Raw genomic sequence first — 11,371 nt, 5'->3', positions numbered from 1 at the left:
CCCTCTATTACCTTCAATGCATACTCTCTGCCACTTCCCAGATCTTGAGCTTCATATACAAATGCAAACCCTCCTAAAAACGAGAAAAATATGTATCAGTTTCATTTAACATCTAGCTTCAAAAATACCTTGACTGAGAAAGGTACAAACTGGACTGTGGCCAGGAGTCTGTGTTCCGCCGTGACGGTAGCCCTGGTTCACGTGACCGCCTTCCACACACCCTGTTCACAGGCAGAGACCAGGGCAGGAAAATCAACACAATCAACGCCAGTTCTCTGGAAACAAGTGACTCGTACCACACACAAACGTGGATGACAGAAGTCCTGACAGATCGTTAATTCTACGGAAAACAAAATGTTAGCAAATCAAACCCAACAATTATAAAAAGGCTAATACATCACAACTAAGTAAAGCTGGTTTAATCAATGTAATTCGATCATTTTTAGTTTGACTTCTTAGCCTTTTCTAGCTTCCTACGGTGGAAAATTTCACCATGAAAGTTAAAACTCTCAGCAAACGGGAACAGAAGGACAGTTGCTCAGCCTGATGAAGGCATCTCTGGAAGCCCCTCCACGAACACCACACTCGGGGGACGCCTGACGCTTCCCTCTAAGACCAGGGCAAGGCAGGCATCAGGCCTGTTCTCACCACTGCCGTTCAGCATCACGCTGGAAGCGCTGGCCAGTGCAATCAGGCAAGAAAAGAAATAAAAGGCATCCAGACTGAAAGGAGACAACAGGCAACATGCCTGTCTATGTAGACAAGCCGATACCCACTCCTTCAAGCTGCTACCAGCAATAAACGAGTTCAGGAAGGCTGTGGGATGTAAGAGCAACATGCAGAAAATCAACCATCTTGACAAACCCCACATTAGGCAAGCAGTGTGACCCATAAATGGAAAACATGATAAATGGACTTCATTAAAGATGGTTTTTACTGGTTTTTGGAAACACTGTTGAAAGCTTGAAAAGACAAGTCCCTAACTGTACCTCGCAAATCACACATCTGGCAAAGGACCTCTATCCAGAAAATATACAGAAAATCCAAAGTTCAGTTCAACAACATTTTAAGGGGCAAAATATTCAAAAAGACACCCAACCAAGATAAACAGATGGCAAGTAACCACAAGAAACAATGTCATGCCAGGGATATGCATATTTAAACGACAAGGATACTACTATACACCTATTAGAACATCTAAAAATTTTAAAACCGGCCTACCAAATATTGATTGAGGTGTGGAGCAACTGCACACTTATACACTGCCCACAGGAATTCAGAATGGTATCATCATTCTGGAAGACAGTTTGGAGAGTTCTTCAAAAGCTAAACACACACCAACTCCAGGAAAAATAAGGGCACGCGTCCTCACAAAGACTCGTACACGCATGCTCATAGCAGCCCCAGCGGGAACAAGCCGTGTCCGTCAAGGGCGAGCGGGCGGAGCGGCCGTCCTCACGTGGCCGGACGCACTGCTGCCCACGTGCAGCAGCAGGGCGGCTGCAGCCGGAGCGGCAGGCGGGAGAGGAGCGCGCACGCGGCTCCAGTCACGGGAGGCCGAGGGGCCAGAGCACCCGCAGCAACAGGAAGCAGATGAGCCCGGGGGCGAGGAGGGAACCGCCGGGGCGACGGCTCTGTTCACCGCCTCCACAGCGACAGCTGCAGACACACACACACACACTTTTACACACACACGTAAACACACAGGTGGAGCATACTTACAGTGGTTCCACATATATGCAGTCACTGTCACTTTTATTTCAACATAGCTGTTAAAACGTTACATGAGTCCACATAAAACCAGATGAGAAACAAATGAAAATGCAGAAAACAGAAACAGAAGACAGACGGCTCCACCAGCGAATTCAGAGCAACATGTGCGTGAGGGGAGGACAGCCGCCTCACGCGGAGCCTGTGCCGAGAGGGGAGGGCAGTTCCCAGAGTCTTTCTTGAGGCAGAGAAAACAATGAGCACACGATTACGGATCAGAATCATTCATTAACACAGGAATCAGAAACCAGGAAACACCAGGAGCAATTCTGACAGTGCGCAGTAAGGGCAGCACGTCACGGCCACCCAGGAGTGCAAGGCTCACAGTCACCAGGAACCACTGTGGACAGGAGGGCGGGTCACCTCGACAGACACTGAGACAGCTGCTGCCCACGGGCAAAGTCCCGTCATGATCCTTTAAAACAGCAAAATTTTAAAGTGGTCATCAAACTAGGAACTGAAGCAGAAACTTCTTCAAATTAAGAAATGGCAACCACAAAAAACTAACAGCTAACTCAAGACTTAAAGGTCCTCTCAGATCAAGAACAAGCAAGGATTTCTGCTGCTCTCAGAACTGCAATGCAACAGTGTATCAGCGAGCCCAACAGTGCAGGAATGCTGGGAGGACACAGAGCTGGGAGGACACAGAGCGGAAGCACTAACGCTGCCTTCACCTGCAGACGGAGAGGCCACGCAGCGGCGCTCCTAAGGGCTCCACCAGAAACGTCCAGGACAGAAGGGCGGCTTCCGCGGGGCTAGCGGATCCTCGGGGCTGCCCACCGCGCCTCCTCAGCCAGCAGGCCCACGACTGCCCGGGGCCACGGCCTGGCCACAGCCCTGCAGGGCCTGGCCCGACGGCCCTCGCCTCGCTCCTGACTCGCCCCCACGCCCCGACCCCGCTCCTCCTCCCCAGCATTCTCTGACACCTGACTCTATCTGCACGCTTGTTCACTGTCTCTCCCACTAGGCCATGAGCGCGAAGCAGAAACACCGTCCGAGCTGTCCGCACTTCCGTCACAGGCACCCAGGACGGTGTCTGGCACGGCGGGAACCAGAACGGTGTGCTGAGCTAACCAGCAGGTCACAACGACAAACTCTTCAGAGATGAAAGCACAGTCACTTACATCTGACACCCACAGCAAGATCACGCGCTGTCTGAACACAGCGCAGGCAGAGGAAGCGCAAAGATGAGCAGGAAGGACGCGCCCCAGCTCACAGCGGGGGCTGCCTCCAGAGAGATGCGGAGACACAGCGGGGGCAGCGGGCCAGCGGAACCTTCACAGCGTCTGCGGTGCTCCACGGTCAGGAAAAGCTCGGGAACCAAAGATGACCTTTTTAAAGTTGGCAGTGGTTTAGTTAAGTCGTGTCCGACTCTTTGAACCCCATAAGCTGTAGCCCACTAGGGTCCTCTGTCCATGGGATTCTCCAGGCAAGAATACTGGAGAATGGGTTGCCATTTCCTTCTCCAGGGGATCTTTCCCACCGAGGAATCGAACCCCGGTCTCCCGCATTGCAGGCAGATTCTTTATCAACTGAGCTACGAGGGAATCCATTTTCAAAGTTCAGTTCAGTTCAGTTCAGTCGCTCAGTCGTGTCCGACTCTTTGCGACCCCATGAATCGCAGCACGCCAGGCCTCCCTGTCCATCGCCAAATCCCGGAGTTCACTCAGACTCACGTCCATCGAGTCCGTGATGCCATCCAGCCATCTCATCCGCTGTCGCCCCCTTCTCCTCCTGCCCCCAATCCCTCCCAGCATCAGAGTCTTTTCCAATGAGTCAACTCTTTGCATGAGGTGGCCAAAGTACTGGAGCTTCAGCTTCAGCATCAGTCCTTCCAAAGAAATCCCAGGGCTGATCTCCTTTAGGATGGACTGGTTGGATCTCCTTGCAGTCCAAGGGACTCTCAAGAGTCTTCTCCAACACCACAGTGCAAATGCATCAATTCTTCGGCGCTCAGCCTTCTTCACAGTCCAACTCTCACATCCATACATGACCAGTGGAAAAACCATCGCCTTGACTAGACGGACCTTAGTCGGCAAAGTAATGTCTCTGCTTTTGAATATGCTATCTAGGTTGGTCATAACTTTTCTTCCAAAGAGTAAGTGTCTTTTAATTTCATGGCTGCAGCCACCATCTGCAGTGATTCTGGAGCCCCAAAAATAAAGTCTGACGCTGTTCCCACGGTTTCCCCATCTATTTCCCATGAAGTCATGGGACCAGATACCATGACCTTCATTTTCTGAATGTTGACTTTAAGCCAACTTTTTCCGCTCTCCCCTTTCACTTTCATCTGGAGAGCAAGGACAAAGGTGTCTGTTCTGTTGTTACTCCTTCTACTTTTCTGCATTTAAAAAATTTTTCCTAACCAAAAAACAATCTCGAATTTCGTATAGCTGCAGTAACGCAGACTGTGGTGCTGGTGGGCGGACAGACTGTGGATCAATGGAGCAAAAGAGAAAAGCGCTGGAAACAGAACCACACAACCACCCAAGTTGCAAAAGCAGCTTCAGAAGGATGGTGTTTTCAACTGGAAAATACTTCAGGCAAAATAAAGAACTTCAGCCTAAACCTTACACGGTAACTCAGAGCATACAAGTGTCAAACCACGAGACGGCACAGGAGAGAATCCTGGCGATGCACAGCTCAGCAAAGTTTTCAGACCAGGCAGCGACAGCAGGATTCAGGAACAAAAAGCGACAGGATAGACTCCATCAAAGTTAGAGCCTTGGATCCACAAGAGACCCTGTTCAGAGGCCTGAACAGACCCTGTTCTCAGCAGCCTGAGAGGAAACACTCGGCTACCACCCTGGACAGAGGACTCGAGAAGCACTCACAATTCAACGGTGAGAGATGACTGGAAAGAGGCAGAGGGCACAGAGGCGCCCCACCTGTGAGGGCGGGCAGGCGGGAAGGGGCAAAGCAGGAGCGCTTAGGGGAGCGCAGACCAAAGCCTCAACGAGACATCACCACACACCTGCCAGAGTGACCACCAAACACAGCACAAAACGCTGGCAGGGACGCAGAGGATCTGACCCCTTTTTGCAGCAGACTCAACGGTGTCCCCCAGAAGTCACAAGCTGAAGCCCTAACCCCAACGGGGCTGGATCTGGAGACAGGGTGTGCGGGTGACGTTCAATGAGGTCAGAAGGTGGGGCCCGGATGAAACAGGACCGGGGTCCTCAGAGTAAAGGGAGCGAGAACAGCCAAGGGGAGAGAGCTCCTAGGCGCCCACCCGCTCCCTGACCTCAGGCTGCAGCCTGCGGCCGGCGCAGCAGCCGAGCACGAGCAGGAGCCCCTCCGCCGTCGGGCGAGCGCAGCCAGCACGGAGCTCTACAGACAGGCGGGCAGCTCTCTAAAAACACGGCGCCAACTGCCGCGTGACCAGCACCTGCGCACTTATTCCAGAAAGATGAACACAGCCATACAATGACCTGCACGTGGGTGCTTACAGCAGCTTTATTTCAGACAATCAAAAAACCTGCAAACAACCCAGATGTCCTTCAGTGGGTGAAAAGTGGAGCAAACTAGGGTGTCTCCACACCATGGACTGCTCTGCAGAGACAAAAGAAAGTTAGGGCACAGCCATGTGGATGGTCCCCAGAGAATCATGCGGGGTGAGAGAAGCCAATTCTGAGCGGTTCCACGGGACCCCATTCACACAGAATTCTTCAGAGCACAAAGGACGGGGGGGCAGGCTGCTGCTCTCTGTGGGTGCACAGGGATCCCCATGGGGATGGACACTGCGAATCCCGCCTGTAGCCACGGTCTTTCTAGACACCGGCACCAGGCAGTGCGCCCAGGCCTGTCTGCGTCTCCTCTCCTGGCTCCACGCAAGCCTGCAGCGACCTCAGGGGAAAAGTGTCTAAAAAACGGGCGCCAGCACGTAAGACACAGAGAGGGGTGCCGGCTGGGTATGTTCTGGATGGAGCACAAGCTGGAATCAAGATGGCCGGGAGAAGTATCAATCACCTCAGATATGCAGATGACACCACCTTCATGGCAGAAAGTGAAGAGGAACTAAAAAGCCTCTTGATGAAGGTGAAAGAGGAGAGTGAAAAGCCTGGCTTAAAGCTCAGCATTCAGAAAACAAAGATCATGGCATCTGGTCCCACCCCTTCATGGCAAATAAATGGGGAAACAGTGGAAACCGTGAAAGACTACTTTTTGGGCTCCAAAATCACTGCAGTTGCTGACTACAGCCATGAAATTAAAAGACGCTTCCTCTTTGGGAAAAAAGCTATGACCAACCTAGACAGTATATTAAAAAACAGAGATATTACTTTGCTGACCAAGGTTCATCTAGTCAAAGCGATGGTTTTTCCAGTGGTCATGCATGGATGTGAGAGTTGGACTGTAAAGAAAGGTAAGTGCCGAAGAATTGATGCTTTTGAACTGTGGTGCTGGAGAAGACCCTTCAGAGTCCCTTGGACTGCAAGGAGTTCCAACAAGTCAATCCTGAAGATCAGTCCTGAATATTCACTGGAAGGACTGATGCTGAGCTTAAGCTCCAACACTCTGGCCACCTGATGTGAAGAACTGCCCAACTAGAAAAGACCCTGATGCTGGGAAAGATGGAAGGTAGGAAGAGAAGGGGACGACAGAGGATGAGATGGCTGGATGGCGTCACCGACTCAACAGACATGAGTCTGAGTAAGCTCCAAAGAGTTGGTGATTGACAGGGAGGCCTGATGTGCAGTCCATGGGGTCACAAAGAGTTGGATACGACTGAGCGACTGAACTGATATTCTGGAATCAGCAAACGGCTCACCTTCTCTTCCCCACACGTGTGTGTCTCTGTGTGTGTGTGTTCTATAAAAACCAGACTTGGATCCACAACAGATACTCCCAGGTTTATCCGTGAGTAGTCATGAAATTCTCATTATACCACAGTTAGAAAAAGATACTCCCACAACCCCTGCCCCCCCAAAAAAAGTGGAAAAAAGGTTTTAAGAAACGTTTTACACACAAAAAAAGATACACAAGTGGCTAATTAATGGGTGAAAAAATGTTCAACACAGTACCCTGGAGAAGATGCAGGCTCAGCCGCTGCGCGCCCTGGAGCACGGGGACAATCGGGACAGGCATGCGCTGGGGAGGCCGTGGGGCAGGAGGCGGCAAAGCCCCAGCAGAGAGCGTCTGGCTGTTTCAAGCAAAGTCAACCCTCTGTCCGGCTAGAAGCCCACAGTCCACTCCCGGGCATTTCGCCTGAGAGAAAGGAGGACACGTGCTCGCGCGCACACGGTGCACACCCCCTCACGAGTTTTATTCACAGGAGCCCCAAGTGGGAAGACACACCAAGGCCCACAACAGGAGAGGGGCCCAAGTTCCAGGCTCGCGAGGCCACCCGAGTGCACCCAGCCGCCATGGCCCAGGCCCAGAGGCCGCAGCCACCAGCACCGCCCGCTCTGCGGGGGCCGCCGGCTTCCTCCATCCACTCCACTGCCGCCTACACCAACTGTCTTGCTGTATCTCGCTGTTCACTGAACCCAGGACAGGCGAGGTGCGAGCAGGGAAGCTGGAAGAGAAGTCCAGGAGCGCCAGGAACAGGACGCACGTTCGCTCTCTCCAGGCTGCCCCAGTGCAGACCGAGGGCTCCTCAGGCAGGGCCTGCACGCGCCTATAGACCAGAAGTGACCCGTGGCTGAATGGGCACAGCATGGCGCGTGTATCGTTGAGGCGTGAGCACCTCTGTACCTGATCCCGGCTGCTGTATAACCGTATGTTTACAAAACGTGGGGCCAGAGGCTGACCCCACCATCCTGACTAAGTTGCTCTTTCCCTACACCCCCTAAAATGAGAAGGCTGGGGGCGGCTCGAGTCCGGCAGGGCCTCCATGGCGGCAGGTGGCCATCCCTCCCACAGCGCAGGGTCAGGACAGGAGCCAGGGGAGGTGGGGCCCGCTGGCAGGACAGCAAGCCCTAGGCCGGGTGGCACCGCAGCATGGGAAGCAGGTCAGGTGACCTTGACACGCTTTCTCAGCACTGCTGCTGAGAAGCAGACTCTTCCATGGCGTGGAATTCCAGGAGCCCCACTACACACACGCTCATCACCCTCCTGCAGGGACAGGCACGCTCACGCAGACAAGGCCCTGGAGGGGAGCAGGCCCAGACAGCAGGAGGAGGAGCGCGCCTCCCCGCAGAGTCCCACCCAGGGTGACCTCCCCGGGCCCCCAGGCGCCCGCACACACGTGCTGGGGACGGACCGCAGGCCTCGCAGCGCGGCGGCCTCTGCACTAGGCTCCCAGCCAGCCCCCAGCGACCCCGCGCCAGCAGCTGCTTTTACAAGGATTCCCTCTGGACACCACTTCCGGCAGGACACACCTGAGACGGACCCATGCCTTCCATCGGACCAAAGCCTCTCGTGGGCTCCCGCCTGACTCCACCGGCACCCCTGGTGGCCTGGCGAGCTCCCAACAGCCCTGAGCTCAGCACCACCATGACCACCCCCACGCAGCCAGGACCCCACAAGTGCTGCTGTGGGGTCACTACTGTTCTATGCTGGGCACTATTGCCACGATTAAAGGCTGACCTTAAAGCCACCAGCATGCCAGGGGTAGTGCCAGCTAAGAGGGACACGAGACGGGGGCCACTGTGTCCTGAGGGCCACAAGAGGCCACCTGAGCCCACAGCCCTGCGGTGGAGACCTGGCTGTGTGCTCTGCGGTGTCTAGGGAAGAAACATCCACTAGGAACCCTCCCTGGCAGAGAAGGGTCTCCGCACTCAGGCCTCCAGCTCCAGGGTCAAGGGCAAAGACAGAGGGTTGACAAGACCCCAACGCTCAAGCGAGAAGACACCAGAACGACAAGACCGGTGAGCCGTGGGGCTCAGGGCTCACCCACGCTTCCCACGTGGAAAGTGGGGTCCACAGGGGCCGCCACAGCCCAATGGCCCCCGACAAGCCCCCCAGGCGCCACGCGGCGGGGCCCTGCAGAAGAGGGCCCAGTCCTCTCCTCCATCACACCCGCCCCCGTGCCCTCCTGCGGTCAGGACAGGCCCCATGGACACCCCTCGGCTGTGCGGCGGCGCCCCTGCCACCGCGGACGCCCCTCGGCTGCTCGGTGGCGCCCGACGCCCCTGCCGCCGCGGGATGCCAGTGTGTCAGTCGCTCTGTCGCGTACGACCCTTTGCGACCCCAAGGACTACAGCTCACCAGGCTCCTCTGTCCACGGAATTCTCCAGGCAAGAACACTGGAGTGGACTGCCACTCCCTCCTCCAGGGGATCTTCCCGACCCAGGGATCTAACCTGGGTCTCCTGCACTGGGGGCAGATTCTTTACCGTCTGAGCCACCAGGGAAGCCCATTTGTTCTTAAAAAGTGAAAATTTAGAACAAACTCTGAAAAGCTATCTAGCTCCATAGTTCTACCCAACAACCCATTTCAGGCTATAAATTGCAAAAAGTTATGAAAACCAATGCTTTCTCCCTAAATCATTTGAGAGCAAAACCTGATGAGAAACTCAGCTGGGGCAACCCTGACATTAACTGATATGGGGCTATCTGAAGACCTAGTTATACACCAGCTTACCTGGTGGCTCAGAGGGTAAAGCGTCTGCCCGCAATGCGGGAGGCCTGGGTTCGATCCCTGGGTCGAGAAGATCCCCTGGAGAAGGCAAGGGCTACCCACTCCAGTGCTCTTGCCTGGAAAATCATTCGAGAGCAAAACCTGGCGAGAAACTCAGCTGGGGCAACCCTGACATGAACTGATACGGGGCTATTTGAAGACCTAATTACCCCACAGTGAGAATACTTACTTAATTACAGGAGTATTAAATATTAGTACATTTGATGACATGACTGTTTCCCAACTCTCAGCGGTGTATCCCAGGACCCACGGGCTACACTCTACCTTTCTAAAACCTGAAAAATTCTGCAACTGTCCACACAGATGCCCAGGAGTTTTGAGCTGCCCTTCCCCATGTTTATAGAAGCAGCCCACGTGCTCAAGCTGCTATTTTACGTGAAGGACTTACAAAGCTTTCCTGCTGGCCCAGTTCAGAAACAGCTGCACGAGCTTCGCAAGCCCGAGGCTACCACTTCAGTTTAAGGGCAGGAAATCTACGGCTCCTGACCTCCTGGGGGAACGCAGGTGCTGCACAGCCAGGGCAGGCACTCGCTCTCGCTGGTCTTCATCCTCGGGTCAAGCCACTGGCAGGAGCTTCCTGTCTCCCTGAGCCACCTCCCCAACCCCCTCCAGCCCCCCCTCCTCCGCCAGCCCTGCAGCTGAGCCCACTGTCTATCCACCAGGGGCCCCCCTGCACTTTGCTGACCTCCAGTCATCAGAGCGCCTGTGTCTCACCTGAACTTCCACAAAGTAGAAATCACATACTGTGCACTGTGAATTTCTTAAAGAATCAAAACACTTGCCTGGCATTTCCAGAATAAACGAACTGATGGGGCGGTGGGGGGGGGGGGGGGGACACTTCTCATTACTAGATACACTGGCCTCCACTTCGGAAAGAGCCTGAGGCTTTCTCACCCAGTCACACCCAAAATGTTTCTGACAGTGGAGAAAAAATGTGTGGTGGTGCTCTGGCCTTAGCACCACCTGAGGACTTCAGGAAAGAGGGCCCCAGAACAGTCAGCACTCCCCAGCTCAAACTGAGCACAGCTGGCAGCAAGAGTGCGAAATCAGGGGGGTACCTCAGGCTTCAGCACCGGCCCCAAAGCCACGCCTTCAGCTGCCAAGTGCCACGGCTAGGGGAATCTGCCGGGCCAGACAAAGGAGCAAAATCTGGCGCAGCCCTGCTGCGCCAACAGGGGTGAGCAACTCTGCGTGAAGTAAAGAGGGCACTCAGGAAGCCACAGAGGGCACGCGGAAGTACCAAAGACGGCCCTGCCCGGCCTGCCAAGCAAGGTCCGCAGCGGTCACACCTGTTGGCTCGTCCTGCGGAAACTCGCCTGGGGACTCAGACGCAGGTCGGGGAAAGGGACGCTCAGGAGCGAAGAGGCAGCGCGGCTAGCGGGCGCCGCACCGTGTGTCCCCGCACCTGCGGAGGCCAGGACCACGGCCACCCACGCCCGAGCTCCTGTCAGCCAGGCGGCCGGCCCTGCGTCCGCCCACCCACCGTGGCCCTCGGAGCGAGAGGGGCCACGGCTTCGCCTGCCCCCGCCGCACCGCCCGCCTGCAGAGTCCAGCCTCCAGCCGCGTGGAGTCCCGCCCGCCGGGCCAGCCTCCGCCCGGGCCGGGGGTGGCCCACACCCGCCGGCACGGCCGCCAGGGCCCGGCCTGGCCCCGAGCCTCCCTCACGGAAGTGCCCGACCCGCGGCCGGCCTCGTGCCCCGCAGTCGCCGCCCGACCGGCCGCGGCCGCCCTCACCTTCGGCCAGGACCCGGCGCACCCGCAGCCGCAGCTCGCCCATCTCCACCGTCTGCCCCACGAAGTCCGTCTGGTCGCGGGCGGCCGCGCCCCCCAGGGAGCCCGGGCCCGCCAGGAAGTCGAGCGCGGACTGCAGCAGCGACATGGCGGCGGCCCGCGGCGGGCGCCGGCCCGAGGGCTCGGGGTCCGCGCGGGTCCGGGTCCGCTCAGCAACCGCCGCTCGCGAGCCGCACCAGCTTCCGCCCGACGCCGCGACGCAGGCGCGGGGGGCGCGACCCGCCCGGAA

General features: G+C 56.1%; 1 protein-coding gene across 1 annotated transcript in view; it reads right to left on the bottom strand.

Annotated features, from left to right (window-relative positions):
- Nucleotides 1–11,230, bottom strand: part of GAK (cyclin G associated kinase) — a 48,360-nt gene extending 37,130 nt beyond the window's left edge. Inside the window, exons 1-2 of the mRNA XM_068974999.1 lie at nucleotides 11,086–11,230; nucleotides 12–73 (exon numbers count right to left, since the gene is read on the bottom strand). Of these exons, the coding sequence (XP_068831100.1) occupies nucleotides 12–73; nucleotides 11,086–11,230 (207 nt within the window). The remainder of the gene's footprint in view (nucleotides 1–11; nucleotides 74–11,085) is intronic.
- Between the last annotated feature and the right edge of the window lie 141 nt (nucleotides 11,231–11,371).

The sequence above is a fragment of the Capricornis sumatraensis genome, chromosome 7 (assembly GCF_032405125.1).
Source record: "Capricornis sumatraensis isolate serow.1 chromosome 7, serow.2, whole genome shotgun sequence".
Lineage (NCBI taxonomy): Eukaryota > Metazoa > Chordata > Mammalia > Artiodactyla > Bovidae > Capricornis > Capricornis sumatraensis.
This window is presented reverse-complemented; position numbering and strand designations above follow the sequence as displayed.